This window comes from Dermochelys coriacea, chromosome 1, assembly GCF_009764565.3.
Source record: "Dermochelys coriacea isolate rDerCor1 chromosome 1, rDerCor1.pri.v4, whole genome shotgun sequence".
In the NCBI taxonomy this organism is placed as follows: Eukaryota; Metazoa; Chordata; order Testudines; family Dermochelyidae; genus Dermochelys; species Dermochelys coriacea.
This window is the reverse complement of record NC_050068.2, coordinates 72971238-72995000: the sequence shown is the minus strand read 5'-3', so window position 1 is coordinate 72995000 and position 23763 is coordinate 72971238. Positions and strand designations below refer to the sequence as shown.

Sequence of the window (23763 nt, the reverse complement as noted above, 5' to 3'; positions counted from 1 at the left end):
TGTTCTGTTACACTACTTACTTAAATGTAATGGTACTCTGAAAACCTGTCTGTCATTTCTGACTAAAATGGCCAGTCCATTTTTTCTCGGTTTATTTATTTATTATTATTATTATTATTTATTATTTATTTTATTATTTCAGTACATCTGACCTTCATCTCTTCTGCTCCAGTTACATGCTCAGTCCTATCAAGCAAATTATATGAGAGTAAACTGGGTGCTGCAATGCATTAAGTGACAATATCTGATATGACCCAAAGAGGGCCAATCTAAAGAAAACAGCCCCCGCCTGGGGCTCAGTAGAAACATATATTTATTACCTAACATTTTCCTCTAACAATGTGCACATACAACTTCTTATCTTCTCCATTTTCTCCTGTCCTTCTGGAGTATATTTCCCTCTTTCTGTTGATCTAACTTTATTTATTGTTCATGTGTGGGTTTTAGAATCAGTAGAATACATGGTTTACAGATATTTCCCTCATTGTTCTCATTCAGAATATATTGTTTTCAGGCTGTTTTCTGAGCTTCCATAGATTAAGCAATTATGTCATGTCATCAGGAAAAATGTCAGATTGGCTTTGCTTTCTTTTTGTCCTCCTTTGTTTCTCTTTTTAAATCTTCTTCTCTCCTTTATTTTCACAAAGCATGGCCGAATCCAGAACTGATATTGCAGGGGATGAGGTTGGAGGGTAGATTGTGAGGTGATGCAAATATATTCCAAATTTTACTTCAATACCTCTATGACAGTTTCCATCAAATGAGAATCTATTCCCTTGTTGGATATAATAGATGTCATTGGTTGGCCATTCTGCATTGCTTAATTCAACTTGGTTTGAACAAGAAGGTCTGGTGACTCTTGCTTGTCTGGAGAAAGAGTCCTTAATTTACAGTTGTGTTAAGAAGAAAATCAAGCCCATTGTTTAGGGTTTGGGTTTATAACTAACGAGGACAACACTATGTCATTTCATACATGGTTTTCATTCAGCGTGTTAGCTTTGCAACAATACAGGCTGGAGGGCTTTCTTTTTAAAATTTTAGATTATATGGTGCAGACACATTTTAAGGTAAAGGACGAATTTGTGTGCAGTACTGTAACTCTGGAAAGCAGAGATCCAGAACGGTAATACAAATTTTGTCTTAGACATTTATTGATAAACATAATACAATAATGATACAAAACACCATGGGTCAGATTTTCAAAAGAGCTCTGCACCCAAAAACTACCATTTTGGCACCTATATAACGGGGACAGATTTCAAAAAGTGCTTATTGAGAACAACGGAAGTTGTTGGTTGTTGAGCATTTTTTTTTAAACTGGATACTTAAATTAAGCTAAGCTCTTGAAAAGTCTGGCCTGGTGGAGAGGTGCTGACCACTTCTGAAAATCAGTCCCTAAAGCTTAATAAATTGTTACAGGGGTTTCAAAAGTTCTTGCTCAGCAAAATTATCGCTAAAGTCAAAATTCACTTCAAAGACAATTGTTTTGCCTCAGTAAGGGCTTTAAGATTGTTCTGTGCCACTTACTGAAGAATACTGTAGTAAATTCCAAATGTAAATCTAGTATCAACCTGAAAATACAGTACTTAGGCACAGTACATTTAACATTTATAGCAATCTACAGCATATGGAAAGCAGTCAAAGAGTTCCAGATTTTTGACTCTACTTTTTAAAAAAATTGCGTTGTTTATTTTGAATTACAACTCACGACATCAAGGCAACAAAAGTGCAAAAAACTGTAACAGCAGAATATATGGGAGGAAAAGATAAGCTATGACTAAAGTGTATATTTAAATAGGTTTTAATGCTTTGAAATAAAATAAGTTTACCATGAAAATTGAATATGTTGTGGCAAACACAGTTTTATTGTTCTGTACCTGAACAATAAGATTAGGAATATTTTCAAAGAAAGGCATTTTGTTGTTGTTGCTGTGACATTCACAAAATACTATAGCTATTATTTATATGAGTATTTAAGGAAGCTGAAATTCATATTCTTGGAAAGCCACAATCAGCTCTCACTTTTTGCGATGAGCAACAGACAACTAAATCTGTTTAACTCAGGGCTGTTTTTTTTCTGTTGTGTGCTGCAATTTTGTTTGTTGTTATGATGAAAGGCATCAGCTAGCTGGCCAACTGGTCTCAACTACCTTCCCCAGAACAAAGTTGCATTCATAGTGTAACTTGAATAATCCTTAAATGTTGGAAAACACTGATGATACTTGTCACGCTGTCTGGAGTGGCTGACAACTCTGAATACTTACCTCAGGGCAGACTGTCAGACAACTGTCAGGGCAGACACCCCAAACTGGTGGAGTGTTCTAAAATTATATTTCACCAAGCCAGTAACAAATGTGAGTTCCTGGATCTCTGTACAAGTCTTAACATGGACTCACAGACAGTCCCCTTCGACTTTCCAGTTTCTCTTGCCACCCAGACAAACTGAACTTTGTGATGAAAGATTATTAAAACCAAAAATCACATCATCAGGTTGCTTCCAGTCTCAAGGGACCAGCCACTTACCCCAGATCAATTGGTACTCCAGATCTTATACCAAAGACAACGCTGGCAGCCAATTCTATAATAAACTAACTATGGATTTATTAACTTAGAAAATAAATGAGAGTTATTGAGAATTTAAAGCAGGTAAAATATAACAATAAGTAAAATCACAGTTAATAACTCCAAAGGGTGGTTGTGATGTACTAAACTGCCAGTCTCCCAAAAGTCTTTCAGCACTACCCATAATAACTTTGGGGATTATAGCACCATAGAATATGAGGATTGGAAGGGACCTCAGGAGGTCATGTAGTCCAGCCCCCCTACTCAGAGCAGGAGCAATCCCCAACTAAATCATCCCAGCCAGGGCTTTGTCAAGCCAAGCCTTAAAAAACTCTAAGGGAGGAGATTCCACCACCTCCTTAAGTAACCTATTCCAGTGCTTCACCACCCTCCTAGTGAAAAAGTTTTTCCTAATATCCAACCTAAACCTCCCCCACTGCAACTTGAGACCATTACTCCTCGTTCTGTCATCTGGTACCACTGAGAACAGTCTAGATCCATCTTCTTTGGCACCCCCTTTCAGGTAGTTGAAAGCCCCTATCAAATCCCCCCCCCTCATATTTCTCTTCTGCAGACTAAATAATCCCAGTTCCCTCAGCCTCTCCTCATAAATCATGTGCTCCAGCCCCTAATCATTTTTGTTGCCCTCCGCTGGACTCTTTCCAATTTTTCCACATCCTTCTTGTAGTGTGGGGCCCAAAACTTGACACAGTACTCCAGATGAGGCCTCACCAATGCCAAATAGAGGGGAGTGATCACGTTCCTCAATCTGCTAGCAATGCTCCTACTTATACAGTAATGAAATGACATTAGCCTTCTTGGCAACAAGGGCACACTGTTGACTCATATCCAGCTTCTCATCCACTGTAACCTGTAGGTCATTTTCTGCAGAACTGCTGCCTAGCCACCTGGTCCCTAGTCTGTAGCAGTGCTTGGGATTCTTCCGTCCTAAGCGCAAGATTCTGCACTTGTCCTTGTTGAACCTTATCAGATTTCTTTTGGCCCAATCCTATAATTTGTCTAGGTCCCGCTGTATTGTATCCCTACACTCAAGTGTATCTACCACTCCTTCCAGTTTAGTGTCTATCTTCTGATATGTCTTCTCATTCAGTTATTCTGTCCTGTTTGAATCCAAACAGTTCAGAGATACAGGATCTTTCCTTGAATCCATATTTATAGTACGTTCACGAAGAAAGAAGTATCTCTAACCATGTGGGCTTTTTCTCTGATGAGGGTGAGTGAGGGTAAAACTATTTCCCCATGGTATTTCTCCCTCCCACCCCACCCCCCACTGTTCCTCTGATATTCTTGTTAACTGCTGGAATTAGCCTACCTTGCTTGTCACCATGAAAGGTTTTCCTCCTTTCCCCCCCTGCTGCTGGTGATGGCTTATCTTAAGTGATCACTCTCCTTACAGTGTGTGATAAACCCATTCTTTCATGTTCTCTGTGTGTGTGTATATAAATCTCCCCTCTGTTTTTTCCACCAAATGCATCCGATGAAGTGAGCTGTAGCTCACGAAAGCTTATGCTCTAATAAATTTGTTAGTCTCTAAGGTGCCACAAGTACTCCTTTTCTTTTTGCAAATACAGACTAACATGGCTGCTACTCTGAAACTTAGACTTTTGACCTCTTATATGCATGATGGCTAACTGCTTTGAAATTAGCATTTTCTGTTAAAGTCCTTAAGTCCTTCATTAGTATTTCACAAGCTTCTTTGATGGGTAATTTAGTAACAAGGGTATTTACCATACAAATGTTTGTTTTTGTATCATGACAGAAACAGATAAGCAGAAGCAATAACAGTAAAATTCCACTTGTTTTCATGAAGTTGAAACATATGAATACACATGTATACAACTAATCTTTACTTAGATTTACACAAGTGAATTGACCTGAATACACTCTAGGATGACATGGTCAGCCAGTGTCACAATACTATAACACCATCAAAGGCATGAGAAATTTTCTGTATCATTCTCATGATCTGTATGGAATCTCCTGCATCAGGTGACTAAAGGGGGCTGTGTTTCAATTACACTTGAAACAGCACAAAATATGTTGAGTTTTGTTAAATTTAAATTTGTTAAACTTCAAAAAACAGTTGAGGGAACCTGGCCTTCCTCATAGGTTTACATGGGTGGTTTCAGTTGAATTTCAATTTTTGTGTCCATCTGATACTCAAACACATGCAGTGCAAATACATGTACATGAGGAATGAGATAAAATGAAAGGAATTCTGTAAACTACAGAGTTTTGCACAGTTTTAATGATAATCTAGGATTGAATATATGAAGAAAAATTTAGATTTCAATTCTGACCATAAATGTCAGCAAAACTAATAGAATCATAGGACTGGAAGGGACCCCGAAAGGTCATCTAGTCCAATCCCCTGCACTCATGGCAGGACTAAGTATTATCTAGATCATTCCTGACAGGTGTTTGCCTAACCTGCTCTTAAAAATCTCCAATGATGGAGATTCCACAACCTCCCTAAGCAATTTATTTCAATACTTAACCGCCCTGACAAGAAGATTTTCCTAATCAACCGCCCTTGATGCAATTTAAGCTCATTGCTTCTTGTCCTATCCTCAGAGGTTAAGGAGAACAATTTTTCACCCTCCTCCTTGTAACAACATTTTATGTACTTGAAAACTGTTATCCTGTTCCCTCTCAGATTTCTCTTCTCCAGACTAAACAATCCCATTTTTTTCAGACTTCCGTCATAGGTCATTTCTGTTGGTCTTCTCTGGACTTTCTCCAATTTGTCCACATCTTTACTGAAATGTGGGGCCCAGAATTGAACACAATACTTCTGTTGAGGCCCAATCAGTGTGGAGTGGAGTGGATGAATTACTTCCCTGTGTCTTGCTTATAACACTCCTGCTAATACATCCTAGAATGATTGTTTGTTTGTCGTTTTTGCACCAGTGTTACACTATTGACCGGTATTTAACTTGTGATCCACTATGACCCCCAGATCCTTTTCTGCAGTATTCCTTCTTAGGCAGTCATTTTCCATTTTGTATGTGTGCAACTGATTGTTCCTTCCTAAGAGCATTTGTCCTTATTGAATTTCATCCTATTTACTTCAGATAATTTCTCTGGTTTGTACAGATCAGTTTGAATTTTAATCCTATTCTCCAAGCCTCCCAGCTTGGAATCATCCGCAAACTTTAGAAGTGTACTCTGTATGCCATTATCTAAATCATTGATGAAGATATTGAACAGAGCTAGACCCAGAACCGATCCCTGGAGGACCTCACTCATTATGTCCATCCAGCATGACTGTGAACCACTGATAACTACTCTCTGGGAATAAGAAAAGGAGTACCCGTGGCACCTTAGAGACTAACAAATTTATTAGAGCATAAGCTTTCGTGAGCTACAGCTCACTTCATCGGATGCATTTGGTGGAAAAAGCAGAGGAGAGATTTATATACACACACACACACACACAGAGAACATGAAACAATGGGTTTATCATACACACTGTAAGGAGAGTGATCACTTAAGATAAGCCATCACCAGCAGCAGGGGGGGAAAGGAGGAAAACCTTTCATGGTGACAAGCAAGGTAGGCTAATTCCAGCAGTTAACAAGAATATCAGAGGAACAGTGGGGGGTGGGGTGGGAGGGAGAAATACCATGGGGAAATAGTTTTACTTTGTGTAATGACTCATCCATTCCCAGTCTCTATTCAAGCCTAAGTTAATTGTATCCAGTTTGCAAATTAATTCCAATTCAGCAGTCTCTCCTTGGAGTCTGTTTTTGAAGCTTTTTTGTTGAAGTATAGCCACTCTTCGGTCTGTGATCGAGTGACCAGAGAGATTGAAGTGTTCTCCAACTGGTTTTTGAATGTTATAATTCTTGACGTCTGATTTGTGTCCATTCATTCTTTTACGTAGAGACTGTCCAGTTTGGCCAATGTACATGGCAGAGGGGCATTGCTGGCACATGATGGCATATATCACATTGGTAGATGCGCAGGTGAACGAGCCTCTGATAGTGTGGCTGATGTGATTAGGCCCTATGATGGTATCCCCTGAATAGATATGTGGACAGAGTTGGCAACGGGCTTTGTTGCAAGGATAGGTTCCTGGGTTAGGGGTTCTGTTGTGTGGTGTGTGGTTGCTGGTGAGTATTTGCTTCAGATTGGGGGGCTGTCTGTAAGCAAGGACTGGTCTGTCTCCCAAGATCTGTGAGAGTGATGGGTCGTCCTTCAGGATAGGTTGTAGATCCTTGATGATGCGTTGGAGAGGTTTTAGTTGGGGGCTGAAGGTGATGGCTAGTGGCGTTCTGTTGTTTTCTTTGTTGGGCCTGTCCTGTAGTAGGTGACTTCTGGGTACTCTTCTGGCTCTGTCAATCTGTTTCTTCACTTCAGCAGGTGGGTATTGTAGTTGTAGGAATGCATGATAGAGATCTTGTAGGTGTTTGTCTCTGTCTGAGGGGTTGGAGCAAATGCGGTTATATCGTAGCGCTTGGCTGTAGACAATGGATCGAGTGGTATGATCTGGATGAAAGCTAGAGGCATGTAGGTAGGAATAGCGGTCAGTAGGTTTCCGATATAGGGTGGTGTTTATGTGACCATCGCTTATTAGCACCGTAGTGTCCAGGAAGTGGATCTCTTGTGTGGACTGGTCCAGGCTGAGGTTGATGGTGGGATGGAAATTGTTGAAATCATGGTGGAATTCCTCAAGAGCTTCTTTTCCATGGGTCCAGATGATGAAGATGTCATCAATGTAGCGCAAGTAGAGTAGGGGCATTAGGGGACGAGAGCTGAGGAGGCGTTGTTCTAAGTCAGCCATAAAAATGTTGGCATACTGTGGGGTCATGCGGGTACCCATCGCAGTGCCGCTGATTTGAAGGTATACATTGTCCCCAAATGTGAAATAGTTATGGGTGAGGACAAAGTAACAAAGTTCAGCCACCAGGTTAGCCGTGACAGTATCAGGGATACTGTTCCTGACGGCTTGTAGTCCATCTTTGTGTGGAATGTTGGTGTAGAGGGTATTCTATCTTCTACCCAAGATCCATAAACATGGAAATCCTGGACGCCCCATCATCTCAGGCATTGGCACCCTGACAGCAGGATTGTCTGGCTATGTAGACTTCCTCCTCAGGCCCTTCGTTACCAGCACTCCCAGCTATCTTCGAGACACCACTGACTTCCTGAGGAAACTACAGTCCATTGGTGATCTTCCTAAAAACACCATCCTAGCCACTATGGATGTAGAAGCCCTCTACACCAACATTCCACACAAAGATGGACTACCTTGCTTGTCACCATGAAAGGTTTTCCTCCTTTCCCCCCCCTGCTGCTGGTGATGGCTTATCTTAAGTGATCACTCTCCTTACAGTGTGTATGATAAACCCATTGTTTCATGTTCTCTGTGTGTGTATATAAATCTCTCCTCTGTTTTTTCCACCAAATGCATCCGATGAAGTGAGCGGTAGCTCACGAAAGCTTATGCTCTAATAAATTTGTTAGTCTCTAAGGTGCCACAAGTACTCCTTTTCTTTTTACGAATACAGACTAACACGGCTGCTACTCTGAAACCTTCTCAGGCTTGTCTTCCTTAGGAATTTTTTACTAAAATCTCCCACTATTGTTACCACTGAGTTGGATTTATCATCATTTTAGGCACCTGTGATTTACAGGATTCTTCTGAGCATAAATAGATGATAGTACCTAAAACACCAGTGGCTGCCTGGAACCCTGTGTACCCTGAACCTGTGGTAGCAACAGTGGGGAAATATTTGGCAGAAATGCCAGGGGAAGACACCACCTAAGTGGGGAAAAATAGTTTAGCCTCCATGATGAGACTGTCATCACATGGACCAATTAACATCCTTTGGAATACTGGTAGTTGTAACATAAACACCTGTTGTTTAGTTACTTCGATCGGAAAAAACTTTTAGTCAGTATTGACCTGAGATAGATTTGAACTAGAGCCCTAGAGGTGACAGTTTGGATCCCAGTCTGGATCTCATCCCTTGAGCCATTGAAACAGCTACAAGATGTGTGGCGTATCAGTTTTTCAGAACTCAGTACTTCGACATCTATTCTTTCCTTTTTTTTTTTTTGCTTATTTGTTTGTTAACATTCCTAAGTTTAGAATACATCATGGAGTAACTTATTTCAAATGTGTGTTGTGAAGGTGTTTGCATAGATGCAAAATTAGTGTTTCAAGCCATGATTTTTAACTCTTCCCATCTTCTAAAGATATAGGTGTTTAAAAAAAAACAAAAAAAATAACAAAAAACAAAGAAAAACCCTTAGCCCTTTCCTCCTGAATTTTCTTAGCCACATGTCCTATGATGTATTTAGGAGCACATACTTATGGTATCTGAGGGAAAAAACATGGTTTATATTGGGAAACGTTGCTCAGTCTTAACTATGATGATGCTCTTAGGCTCACTCTTACAATTACACAGACAATTAGATTTGTATTTATTGTATTTATTTATTCAATTTTGTAATTAGAAAAGTAAAAAGTGCTAAGAAGCTAGTAGAAGTATTATGTGTGTGCATGAAATACAGCTAAAAACTTGCATTGAGATAATAAGGGCTTGCCATCCATGATCAGGATGTTTTAGGTGTGCTGTACACTGATCATAAAGCTTGTTATTCAGCATAGACTGATCCTATCTGGAGGAAAATTGCATTTGAAATGCTGTAGTTAGTGACTGTACAGATGAGATGGAACAATGATCGTGAGAGCTCCTTGGCTGCCAACAGTTTGACTTAACTTTAGTGAGGAAAATAAATATAGGCAGCTTTCCTTTCAAAACAAAAGCATAGTGGTCCTTGATATTATTCAGCAAGGAATGTTCAGTATGTTTGGAAGGCCAACAAGGTTTACAAAGGGAGGAGAAGGCTGCTTGGGGAGGTGCTTGGAATGTTGCATGTACACAATATTTTCTTATTGGGGTGCTTGATATGTTAGGGTGGATCACATTTGGGGCTGTCGGGAAAGGAAAGATGGTCTTGGGGTAAATGCATCAGAATGGGACTTGGGAGATCTTGTGTTATATTTATGGCTCTACCATAAGTTTCCTGATTGACCTTTCAATGTATGTCCATATGCCTTGGTTCCCCATCAGTGAAATGGAGATAATGCTTGCTGACCTCAGAGTTATGAGAATAATTCCATTGATATTTGTGAGGTGCTCCAATATTACAGTGATTAATTCCATAAAAAATCCTGTAGCTGAAACTTTTCTTCTTTCACTGTACAACTTCAAAAACTGATCTGTCAGCTAAGGAGCTCCCACTATCATTGTTGAGGCTGTGAAATGTATCTTCAGCTGACTAATCAGCCAGGAAAAATCTGACTCATATCTATCTAGGTACTCTTATGTATCCAATTCCCTTGTTATAACACCCTGACATGACAATGGAGTGGAAGCAGCCGTAATGGATTGTGTATGCCTGTTAGTATGAGGAATTATTGTTTTAAATACGATCAACTTTCTTTGCTGTATAACCCTACAGGCCTTTGGAATGCTCTTGGAATTGCAGATGCTTCTGTTTAGCTGAGTCAGACCCTAATGTTTCTTAACTATTTTATATGGTCTTGAAGAGAGAGATTTTTATTGGCTCCCTAATTTAGAGATCTGTTTTCCTCAACCATTGATATTGCCTTATGCTGCCCTTTTATTTCACAAATATTGAAAGAAAAAGTCTTTCTTCTGTTGCTGAAAGTCCTGCTAGTGTCATCATCTCTTGTTTTGGAAATACAGAACTCTGAATGTGGTTGTTTGGCAATAAATGGAGGATATTACCAGATTCGCCTGTTACTTTGGGGTACGTTCATTCATGTTCTCTGTGTGTGTATATAAATCTCCCCACTGTATTTTCCACCGAATGCATCCAATGAAGTGAGCTGTAGCTCACGAAAGCTTATGCTCAAATAAATTGGTTAGTCTCTAAGGTGCCACAAAACTCCTTTTCTTTTTGCGAATACAGACTAACACGGCTGCTCTTCTGAGGTGGGAGAGGGTTCTGTAATTCTATCTATGTACTGCTTATGTCACTTTTGTTCTCATATGGAGTTCTACTTCTTCCTTCTGCAAGTTCCCTCCCATTGCAGATATCCTGAAGGATCTAGGTTGCCCAAGGCTGGGTTCTTCCAGCCCCAGAATCAGATGAACAACCACCCACCCACACATATTAACAGAATGCCTGAAAGGACTGGGTTAATCAGCACTCCCAAGTTGACCCCTTATATGTTCCTGGACTCAGTAAATTGGGTCAAGCAGCACTTCCAAGCTGACACCCTCATATGCCGTGGACACCACACCAAAATAGAGTATGCCTGAGCAGGCTGGGTCGAGCCGCACTCCCTGGACTCAGCAGGCTGGGTTGAGCTGCACTTCCAAGCTGCCACCCTCAGATGGCCCAGGTTCAGCACATCGTTATCCCCACTTTCATGTTACAATTGTTCTGGTAGTAACCCACTTGATGAGCACAAACCCCACAGGATTTTTGGGTGCTGCAGGGATATTTAGCTTAGGTATGAGGAGTGTTGCTCCTCAAAAACACCCACAAGGGATCGGGAGAGAGAGAGAAGCAACCAGCTTAACCACGAAAGTTATTCATTGCCAAGTAATAACCATACAAGGGGAGCCAAACAAACAAAACAGTTATAATATTAAATCTAACTTAAATTTGATTATAAAAGTCAGGTTTAGAAAAAATATAACTGATCACACAAGTCAGGGTCAGAGAGAGAGAGAGAGAGATGGGTTTTCACCACACTGTGAAGCTTGAATTGATTGGGATTCCCAGGTGGTGGTGGTGGTAGCTGAGGGTCCGGAATGCTGGAGACAGGCAGAGCCCTCAGCACAATCAGTCAGGAGAAGATGAAATCCCAATGGAACTGATGCAGATATTGGATTCAGGCATCAGAGCACTTACTTGAGCATGGGTAAGTTTTTTTTGTAGGGAAAGAACAATGGTTCAAAGGAGAACACAGGCTTTGTTTATGGGTAAACTGATGGCTCAAGGGAATATACCAAAGTTGTCTTGTTCCATCTAGATAATAGGAACTGACCATTCCTGGCTATAGACAGTGTTCCTTCAAGGGAGCTTACAATGCAATTAAGCACCTTCAGTATTTTGTATACCAATAAAGGATTTATTACTAGAATTGATCTGATAACTACTGAGTGGGGTGTGTGGAGGCATGGGTTCATTAACATCTGGAGCAGAGATTCCCCATCATGTAGTGCTTTCCTGCTTTTCTGGTCCCAGAATTCAGTTCAGTTCTTGCCTTGGAATCTCTGTTCTCCATTCTGTATGCTAATGGAGAACCTCCCTGTCCCAACTTTGATGCAAATGAGGCTAGGGGAGTTTCCTTAATCCTGTCACCCTTGTCCAGAGGGGTTTAGGTGTGTCTCTATGTCTTTTCACTGCTTTTTGTAACTCTTTCTTCTGATCAGCTTTGGTTCAAGCAGAGGCTTGAGGGAGGAGGGTAAAGGTCTTTCATGAGTCAGACAGGCTGGATATTGCGCCCTGGTTGTCCAAGAACACAGATCTGATAGGTAACAAGGAAAAGATATTCAGTTATATTTGTTTACAATTGAAATGTATTCTGTTCATCTTTAAGGGAAAAAGAATCTGCTAGCAATATTGATTACACCGTATGTTCAGAGAATCAACTAGATAGTGAAAGAAGTCATAAAATAAACTAACTGGTATATTTTGATGTAAAAGTTGGCCTAGTCATGAAACACTGAGAGCTAAATTCTCAGTTGGTATAAATTGACAAAGATCATTGACTTCAATGGAACTACACCACTTTGCACCAGCTGGGAAGCTGGCATTACAGCATGAGGAACATCTTAAAAGATAAAAAAATCAAGCTTATTTGATAATAAGTTAAGCAGTAATCCAACTATATGAGTTCAATCAAGCATCTAGGTTTGACCAAGTACAATGAATAAAAAAGGAGGCCGGAGGAGGATATGGATTATCTTATACAATTGTTTTCAAATGGCTGATATGAGCAAACACACAATTAATAGCATTACCTCTAAATTTTCTCCACATCATAATGAATATGGGACCAATGCTGCTCCTATTGACTTTAGTCAGACCAGGACTGGGGGCATTAGAATCTAAAGGCTTCCAAAGCTCAGCAGTAAGATTGTGAATCTACCCTGGATCCCATACCATCTCACCTAACCAGATCGCTCAAACTGTCCACTACTATAATTCAGATTTTGAGGGAAGATGTTTTACGGTCCTCTCTTGGGATACTCTACTTGCCTCCAGTGTCTGAGAATATAGTGTTATCTCATGATACACTTAATATTATGATCATACTGCTTTTATGAAAAACCTCATTCTATTCCATAGGCACTAGCTGGTAAAAGGGGGAGTTTGCATCTTGCAATACTGTATGACTCATGAGGAATTACTATATCATTTTCTGGTCACAGTTCACAAAGTCAGTTTACTTCCTTAGTCAAGAGTTGTTTAAAAATCAAGATTGTTTGTTAGCCATTTCAAGTGTATCCTGTGAAAATATTTTGGTCAGATTCCTTAGTCCTGTCCTGTTATTTGAGATAATTTCTAATCCTGGCTCTGACTCAGTCTGTTCCATTGAGCAAGACATCTAACCTTAGCCTTCCCCTCTGTAAAACTGTTGTAGTAATCAGCTACTCCACGGATGTGTTCTGTAAATCCTAGTTAATCACTGTAATTTCAAAGCTATGTTATAAATGCTCAGTGTTAGTATCATTAAATAGAGAGACAAGGTGGGTGAGCCACACAGAGCTATTCCTTAGCTATGTGTAGCTCGAAAGCTTGCCTCTCTCACCAACAGAAGTTGGTCCAGTAAAAGATATTACTTTATCCACCTTGTGTCTTTAGTATCCTCAGACCAACATGTCTACAACAACACAGCACACAACAATGGACAGTATATTTAAATAGACTTTTATCATTCTGGTTCTGAAAAGAGTGGGGAAAAGTTTTAAGATACACACACTGATTGTGTAGGTTCACACTGTTTGCTGACTTCACTGGACGATTCAATCAGTGTTCTGTAGCATGCTTTTCTTAGCATGGTTCCCAAAGGTTTCTGTTGTTCAAGACAAGATTTGTATGTCATCCCTTTAACATGGCAAGAAACACAGAAAAGTGCTTTCTGATTGGGAGACTTACTTCACAGATGAGCTCATGGAAACTTCTGAACCTCCACTCTCCTGCATGCCTTCTTCCCTGGGTTGCTGTACGCGGTTAGAAAAAAGTGCTGCAGGAGTCTATTTTTTTTTAAAGAGAGAGAACAGAAAAAAAAGAGCACTAATCAGCATGTCCTGTGCTCTTCTTTGTAGTCCCAGCGCCGTGTTACGTTTCACCTCCCTGATGGTTCCCAGGAAAGCTGCAGTGACAGTGGTCTAGGAGACCATGAGCCTGTGGGTAGTGGAACCCTGATCTCACACCCTCTCCCTCTGGTTCAGCCGCAGGACGAATTCTACGACCAGGCCTCACCGGACAAGAGGACTGAAGCTGATGGCAACTCTGACCCCAACTCTGGTGAGTTGATGTCAAGGCTTTTGTAGTCTTTGATAGAGGTTTTTGTTTGTTTTGTTTTCACTTTTCACTTTTTAAAAAACTTTTAAGCTGCAGAGATGTGGAGCATGTGCATGGATATTTAGTCACAGCAGTTCAGAAGATTTTACAGCATGTTAAATTAGTTGCCTGAAATATCATGTCACGATGTTGATTGTAAAAAAGGAACACAAGTAAAAAAGTATTGTGCTCATTTGGGAAACACTTATAGACAGAATACATGATGAGTGGAAAAAACAAGAAAGAAGTAAGATCTAAAAGGTAGCTTGCTTGTCTTTGTTGTCATTTGCAGTGTTGTGTAGTATTTACCAATGCACTTTCTTCTTACAATGATGCTTCAGTCTTCATTGTGGGATGGGGTACGAAATCATCCTAAATACCTATTGGAGATCAAAGGAACAATGAATTGTAGATGAAATTTTTCATTGAAGTATATTAAAAAAAATTGAGCAAATTAGGGTACATATAGTTTTCTGGCTAGTTTGCATTTATGTACCACCTCTTTCTAGTAGCTGTCGCACTGAAAGCCCTTCCGCTTGCAAAAGTAAATGGAAATTCTCCATTAGCTTGAGAGGTTGGGGAGCTCATGTTTGGCTCTAATGGATATGAGTTTCATCTACAATGTTCCACATGGGCAATTTGGGTGACAATCACCGCATCTATATGTCTGGGAAACCATTTTTCCTTTTAATTTAATTCATTTTTACAGTATATTGAAATTACAATGCTTGCATCCTGCACTATAGATGCAGCTCAGCAAGTGATAATGGGAGAATCATGCATCTGAACTGAGGACTCTACTGGTAATTGACTAGAGCTCATTGGGAATTTTTTGACAAAGTGTTTTGTCATTGGAAAATGCTGATTTGTCAAAACCTAAACTTTTCGCAGAAACCTATTCATTTTGACAAAACTTTTTCTGGGAACATTTCTCGGGGCAGAGAGACAATCAGAAAGAAACTCCCTATAATAAACAATAGTTTAATTTAAAGGTGAGATTTGGAGCTGGGCCTCCTGTATCATAGGTAAGCACAATAACCACTGGGCTATTGGCTATTCTGGGGTTTGTGTAACTTCTGTCTCTCTGTCACATACATGTTTTTGTTGTTGTTGTTGTTGTTTTTTTCTTCATTAAAACTGTTGAAAGGTCTTGGTCTTGTTCAGCAAAAACAAATTCCCAGAGCTTGACATTTTTCACAAAATGGAAATGTTGTTTTCTGGCCAGCTCAAACTGTGACCTAAAGTCCACAAAAACACAAGGACCTGTAGTAGTATAGCAGCTAAGAGTGAAAAATTTGTATAGTATATGTAACTGATTAGTTTAAGTGGAATTATCCTATTAATTCCCTGTCCATGCAAGAGAAGAGTGACATATTTAACTAGAGTAGAGGGCTGTCTTAAGGCTTCATTCATTACCTGTAGGCACTGTAGCATGAGCTTTGCTGATACTGAGTTGTATATGTCTATATAGCACATAGCATAAAAGTCCATCAAACAAAGCTGAGCAAAGAGCAGGATCAGTAAACTCGGTACAAAGGTCTTACATGGGAGTGTTCTGCATTTGCGAATAGGTGTCAACTGCACCGTGCAATAATGCAATATTAATTACAAATTGATCTAACTCGCCGAAGTTGGCAAATGTGTTTAAAGCTCATATGAATATCTCTATTTCAGTGATATTTGTAACTGATGTGACTATGCAAAATTTAGCCTTTGGGGACTCTAAATTCATGGTAAATCTATGAGAAACTAATGGTCAAGCTGTAGTGAAGGTTAGTGAGGCATGGGAATATAGCTTCCTATACTAATTATTTTATCAGACTGAATTAAAACATGCATTTAAATAGTGTCTTATATATCACATCAAACCTTACAAGCTAAGCAGAGCATAATAATTTATTTGCACAGAAGTCACCCCAGGAAACGTAGGTGCATGAGGAAATGGCACTGGTGATTAGGTAGATTCCACTCTTAACTCTTGAGTCCTTACTGAGTTATTGCCCAAGTAACCAATGAAGTGGTCACTGTGTGGCTGGAGATGCCTGTTTTTTTATTAGGAGATGTGAAATAGAGTTTGTGAGAGTTTATGGGCCTGAAAGATCTCATAGCATCTTTACATGAATAGAAGTTCTACCCAGCATTAGGGCAAAATTAGAATGTGATTAATTACACTCTGCCTACCTAAATTAATGATGTTGTGTCATTTGGATATGGTAATCTTTGATACTTCCTGTCTTCATCTGTAGTGTATTATTGCTGTGCAATGTTAAAGAGTTACTGCATTCAACCCTAGAGGTAGTTTGACTTCAGTGGTTGTTGAAGTGATTCCTACTGTAGTGTGCATAGTTAAAAAGCATTGTGAATACTGTGGGATGACGGGTGCAATTATGCAGCGGAAAGGAGGAATCCTTAGTGAGAACCCATATTGTTACATCAATGAAACATATGCATTGGATTCAATCTTTAAAAATACAGAGAAACAGTTAGACATGCTTTGTGATTTCTTTATAATCCTAATACTTAATTACGTCTGTGTTCAAAAGAAAAAAGTGGACCCATTAAGACTTTTGGGGAGCTTTATGTTCCTCTCTCGTTCACCACACCCATGATTTACACTGGAACAAAATGCTCAAAAAGAGGGTGTAAAATGTTTCCAAATCAGAATGGTCACATTTATATCCACTTTACAGAAGATTCAAGGAGGTGATGATAAATGAGGGATTTTTAAAAGAAATTTGTAACTTTGATGTTAGTCTGGAGGTGTTATATATGTATATGTACAGACTCTCAAAAAACAAAACTGTGTAATAAGAGTTACAAGTTAGTTTGTTTTATTTTTGAGAGCCAGTCTTATATATATAACTCCTCAAAAGTAGCATCAAAATTCAATATTTCTTTAATAAAAAGCCTTATTCTCCTTTGCCCTTTCTCTTGTGTAATCATAATAATAAATGACACTATCATGTATTTATACATAATATAAAGGTGTAATAATATCATTAATAATGGTTATGTGTAATAAGAATTGTAGATAGGTAATTAGTTTTATGGTTTTTTTGAGAGACTGCCTGAATATTATATTTTTCAAAGTTTCTTATTTGTCTTACAACAAATAACACATTTGATTTTTTTCAGAGTAGCAGCTGTGCTAGTCTGTATTCGCAAAAAGAAAAAGAGTACTTGTGGCACCTTAGAGACTAACAAATTTATTTGAGCATTGAGCTGTAGCTCACAAAAACTTATGCTCAAATAAATTTGTTAGTCTCTAAGGTGCCACAAGTACTCCTTTTCTTTTTACATTTGATTTTGAAACTCCAATTAACTTTTCTCTATTTACACTGTGTATTTGTTTGTTTGTTTATTTATTTCTTTATTATTTCTCTTCAGATGGCAATGAGAATAGACTAGGCAATTTCATGATTTTTTTTTAGTCAGTATCTAGTATCTAATTTCATGTTAGTGTTCCCATGCACAAGTACTGCTGCAAATGTAGTGTGGTAAATATTACAGAGCAAGGTTTTGTTGTGCTCTTAAACTGTTTCAACAAAAATGAAAAGAAGAGTGATCATGGAACTATTTGTAATGATTGTCTAATAATTTATCTGTACCAAACATTACATGTGGGTCCAAACTTGTCCTTCACTGTTCCTTTCAAAGCTAATTCTAATGCAAGGTGTGTTCAGTTTGTTGAAGCAGGATGCTATTTCTGCCTGGAAAGACCTGTTAAATGGTAGATCCATTTTGGTGAATGACTTTAATGTTATTGTGAATGGTGTGTTTTTATTGTTGTAAACCATAAATTTATGTTAATAAAGATGTAACCATTGTTTCCTGATAGTGGTATGTTGCTGCTTTAATTAAGTTTGGACAGCGGGCAAGGGCCAGGTTTGGACAGCCTGCAATGTTAAAGAATGAGTTAAATATTCTCATAGCCGAATGACCTACTGCATGAGAAACTCACTGTTATGTTTCCAGCCTATGAAGAGACAAGGGAGTTAAAATTACACTAGTCTAATGAAAAGGGCATACACAGCTGGAGAAAATTCTCCCAGCTAATATTAAAGATAGAAGTCTCTCATGCTGGGAGAGACTGAAAGGAAGAGAGATTACAAACACTAGTTCTATTAGCTAAATATTGTCAACATGTTTACTAGGGGAGGGTAGACAGGAGAGGCAGGACAAATAGAAAATAAATAATTAAATCAGCACTTTAACCAGGATCTGCATACTCCAAGATTGGTTTAGGATACTTAACCTGTCTACTTTGTGTAGGCTCACATTGTCCAGCCGTGCCAGAAAAAAAAGAGAAGGCAATGGATTTAGTTTAATTACTCTGCAATTTTATTCACTTAAGATATCTGGGACTAACCAGCCACAAATTGTACAGTGCAGGTCACCATACGTTCCATAATCATTTCCACATAATCCCCAGCCTGGTCCCAGCCATCCCATAGCTGGGACCCTGCCACCCTTTCCTTGTAAGAGAGCTAAGGGGACTAAAAAAGGAGGAGGCTTGCTTTGCTTTACATCCTTTTTGATCCATTTTCTCCAAAAACAGTAACCCTTCCATATTGCATACTCACACTATTTTATCAGAACTCTATCAGTGAGCAATATATTGTGGGCTGAAAAACAGCATCCTTCCATACATTTGCACAAGCTCTGTGGCATTATTACATGTTAGTAACAACAACTAATTCAAATTAGTTATAGAACATCTCAGTGTTCAAGAGTCATGACTGAGATGACTTAATTTCATACACAACATTAATTTGTAAAATGTTGTCATTCTTAAACACAGTTGTGAACAACCATGGAAAATGACACCATGTTGACCATGACTTAGTGGTCAATGTAGACAGGACAAATTGAAATCAGCATGTAATATAAGCCAATTGTTTGCAATTATCTTGAAACACAGTAAAATGAAGTATTATGTGTAAGCCCAAACAGGAAGAAGAACACGGATTTGTGATTGCTGCATTGAGAATATATAATTAAAAAGAGAAAAATAATGAAAATAAAAGGGAAACTATAATTGCCATAAAAGAAGCAGCAAAGCTTTGAAAGGAATTTGCAAAAATAGAGGTTTAAAAATTGGCCACATTTTTATTTCTGGTGTATGTATTTTTGGCCTAATCTGTTTCTAAATGAAGAATATTTTTGTATTTAAAAGTCTATTCATTTCATTTCTCACTCTTCCTAAGAAAGCTATTAAAAGGGAAAATAGTTCCAAAGGTTTCAGTTGTTGCCAGATTTTATCTGTTAGTATGTCAGATATGAACCTGCAAAACCACCAAATTGCCCTAAAATCTAGTAGAAATTGCATATTACCAACATGACTTTATTGCATCTCTTCTGCTTGCTTTGTGGCTTTTTAATGTGTTTATTACAAAGTGTAATGTGAACAGAAACATCCTGTTTTATGACCTGTTGACATTAAGAGAAGAATTTGATGTATTTTAATCTGGAATGTTTCTTCTGTAGTTCAGCAAACAGGTGCTAGTGTTGTTTTCTTGTTAGTACAGTTTTGATTTTCATCAGCATTAAATGAGCCCTTATTAATTAAGGATCCTGCTTTCACTGCTCTTTTAGTAAAGGCTGCTAATTACTATCATTTAAACTGGAAATGTTAAACCATCTAATGGTTATATTCAATATAGCTAACAGTATGATAGAATTGTATGTAGGAAAAATGTGCCTCCTAGTGTAAAGAAGGTGAAATGTGTACTTTCGTGAATTTTCTTGATGAAATTACATTTTGATAGCTGCAAGCTGTGGATGTGATTCATTCTCCCTCAAAGAGATAAAGAGAAATAGCATATATTTAACCAAGTGTGGGAACTGCTCTGGGGTGAAAGCCTATTACGGATTTCAGATGTGCTTGTGTAATAATTCCCGCAGTATGGAAATAAATAAGAAGCAAAAAGAAAAAATATTTATGTACTTCATATATTTGCCTATTTTTCCCATAATTAATAAGCAATATAAATAAATATTAAATAGCCCAGAATTATGCCTTCATGTTAGGAAGATTGGGCTTGGGCGAAAAATTGTAATAAATCCTTTGCATTTTAAAGGTTTCACTTCTAAACGTAAAAAGAAGAAATTTGTTTTATAATGCCTGAGGGTATTCAAAATAAAAAAAAATTTGGAAGCAATTCCATGTTCTTGGAAGCAATGTCTAAAATAGCTCAAGTCTGCCATTAATGCTATATCTACAATGCTTTTTATTTCAAGTATATTAAACTATATTTGGATCAGTGTGGCTGATAAAACATGAGCCCCCGCATTTGAATAAACCTAATGCTACAGTTGTTTAGTGAAATGATATCAGGGGAATTAAATCGTAATATAATTCCAGTAATAAGCAGGAATATTTTTGTGGCACAGTTCAGAGTTACGGCAAGAGTGTCTTGTATTAAAGTTGGTCATATGACAAGGTCCTATGTGGAGAAGCTAATCTTTTCATGCAAAGAACACTGGTTTACAGTGTTACTATCACAGGGGCCAGTGGATAATGGTGTTTTAACCTTACAGTCTGTTCCCACTGTATAATCCTTGCTTTCCTTTACTGCTCTAAAGTTGCTTGTTTCACTTGGCTAGACTGATGTTCATAGTGGAGAATTTACAGTTTAACATGTAGCCAGGGATGCCTTTATGTTAACTTTTTCTCTCCAGATAAATCACTGTCCATAGCTATTTTTGTGTTTCATATTCTGAGAACTAAAAGAAGAACATTTGCCTTTGAGACATTTCCTCCATTTCATTAAACACAAGTTCATACCTCACACAGAATCTTACACTGTCACATTTAGCTACAGGCAAATAGTAGCAAGAACAACTGGAGTCAAGTTGAGTGACTTTGCTTACTGAACAGCTATAGAATAGACTGAAGACTGGATTCAATCTTAGCACCATGTATTTGTTTTGTTTTTTGTTTTTTTTTTAAAAAGAGTCATGAACTGTATCAACATTTCATTAAGATTTCTACAGCATTTTTGGTTTAGAAAGAAGACACAGAGCAAAATGTTATCCTGTTTTCTTTTCCCTTCTCCTCATGCACCAATTCAGGATGTGTGGAATGTGAATCAGAGTTGAATCTGATCTGTGCAACTCATTACATAAGTGTGGGGCAGATATCCAGTGCAGATACTCCATAGGGATGGGATACAGAGACCAGATAAATGACTTTGTAAAGGACTTAAAGGAGGTGTTTGTTAAAGGAGTGGAATGAGGAGGGTAAGCTAGGAGCTTCTATAACTCGCATGGCAGGGAGCTGAGCCCTGGTTCCTTGAAAGCCCACCTTAACCCTCATTTGAGAGTGGGGATGGTAAGGTCCCAGCAATGCATTGATTGGGGACCAGGATAGAAAAAGCGGGTGGCTGGCAGAAACCACCAGGTAGATATTGAATGAAATAGAGTTACCTGCACTGTATACTTTTATTGGCTGCGTAGTCCCAGAAATCTAATAATAAAGTTGCAGCTTGATTAACCCTTATGCAATGACTCCTGTCAGTATAGCTGGACAATGTCTGCTATACTAAAAAGCCATCTACACTCAGAAATCTTTTCATTATATAGATTCATAGATTCTTAAGGCCAAAAGTGACCATTTTGATCATCTAATCTGGTCTACTGCATAACACAGGCCAACGAATCTCACACAATAATTTCTGCATCAAGACCATAATTTCTGTTATACTACAGAATATTTTCAAAAGATATCCAGTGTTGAATTAAAGACTTCAAGTGATGAAGAATCTGTCCAATACTCAGATACTTATAGACAGCGATCAAGTTACCTCTTAACCTTCACTTTGATAAACTAAGCAGATTGTGCTTCTTAGCCTGACTGTAAGTCAAGTTTTCTAAAAGTGGACTCATATTGGTAGCTCTTTTCTGAACATTTTTCCATTTTTCAACATCCTTTTTAAGTGTGGACTCCAAATCTGGACATTATGTAAGAGGAAAGTGACAAATGCTTCGTGCTTAACCACTTAATCATCCAGGCCTTTTATAACGGTCTCAAGGTTAAAATGACATAACCACAATTTCAATTTAAATGCCCACAATAGGAAAAAAAAAACCTCATAAAACCCCTAAAACACAGGTAGTGCTTTTATTGATTTCCTTCTGTACAGATTTTTGTGTTTTGATGTCAGTGGGTATTTCTTTATGCCTCAGCAGCTAAACAAAAAGTCCCTTTACATTAGGATTAAAACAGAGAAACTCAAGTCCATTTTATAGCCATCCCAGTAACTGTTAAAAATTAGAGCAACAAAAGAAAATCATAGTTTCAATGTCAGTTAAGTTTCTTATACTACCTGCCATGCTGGAAATCATTTGTAAATAAGGCTAAGATTTTGTCATGGATATTTTTAATAAAAGTCAGGACAGGTCATGAGCAATAAAAAAAAATCATGGAAGCCGTGACCTGACTGGGACTTTTATTAAAAATATCTGTGATAAAATGGCAATATTTGGGTCCCCACACCGCCTGTAGCAGGGCAGCTGCGCAGCAGCTAGGAGCTCCAGGGCCCTTACTGCGGGTTGGGTGTCAGAGCTCCAGGGTCCAATTGCTGCACATGGCTGGGAGATGCGGGACGTCTCACCGCCTGCAGCAGCTGGGGGATGCGGGCTATCCCTGCCACCTGCAGCTATGGGGGTCCCCCACTATCACCTGTGGAGTCCGGGAGCCCTGGGGTGCCCCCATGGCAGCCCCCAGGGGCCCATGGTGGACGGGAGCTGGAGCTGTGGGGTTCCCCTGCCACCTGTAGCTCCAAGATCCCCCACTGCCCACAGCAGCAGCAGGGAACTGTGGGGTACCCCCACTGGCCATGGTAGCCAGGAGCTCTGGGGTTTCCCGGCCATCCACAGGGGCCAGGAGCTGCAGGGGTTCCTTGCGGCACAGGGGCTGGGAAATGTTGGAGCACCAGATGCAGCGGGGGTACCCCGCAGTTCCCAGCCACCATAGGCGACGGGGCATCCTGCAGCTCCCAACCACCATAGGCTGAAGTCATGGAGGTTGCTGGAAGTCACAGATTCCTTGACTTCTGCGACATCCATGACTAAATCGTAGCTTTATTTATAAATAATCATGCAGATTTTACAAAATGTAGTAACAGTAGTAAGTTGCAATCCTGAACACCCTTACTCAAGTAAATAGTTTCCTTGACTTTGCACCACTCATTTACAGGTTCTCCCTGTGCAGCTACATGCTGGCAACTAATAGAAAAATATAACATGAGTGGAATAAAGGCAAAGGTAGAGGGCCTGTTGCCGCACAGTTCCTCTGTAATTGGCCGGTGATTTAGAATAAATACTTATCTCTATTTACAGCAGGTTATTACACTAAAATGAATTTCTATAAAGTTTATTGGCATCATGTACAACTAAAATTAGTGAATTATGATACAGAAGCTCAACTTTCCATCATACTCTAACGTGTTCTGAAACTGGATAGTTCTAGATTTTTGTGGAGAGTTAAAAGATGGAAAAACAGATTACTGACTATGGCAAGACTTGCTGTGTGATTTAGTTTTAGTACATATTTGTGAAAGTATAGGGAAATATCTGATATTACTTATAGCTCATATTTCAACGTGGCTCTCATTT

The 23763-nt window shown here is 38.9% G+C and overlaps 1 protein-coding gene across 6 annotated transcripts in view; it reads left to right on the top strand.

Annotated features, from left to right (window-relative positions):
• Positions 1 to 23763, top strand: part of PCDH9 (protocadherin 9) — a 931878-nt gene that overhangs the window by 549923 nt on the left and 358192 nt on the right. For 3 of the 6 annotated variants that reach the window (XM_038375799.2, XM_038375807.2, XM_038375792.2), the window contains one exon: positions 13908 to 14109. The exons of 1 other annotated variant lie outside the window; for it this stretch is intronic. In XM_038375799.2, coding sequence (XP_038231727.1) covers positions 13908 to 14109 — 202 coding nt within the window. The remainder of the gene's footprint in view (positions 1 to 13907; positions 14110 to 23763) is intronic. 2 more of the 6 variants (XM_038375816.2, XM_043504578.1) reach the window with 1 other exon arrangement.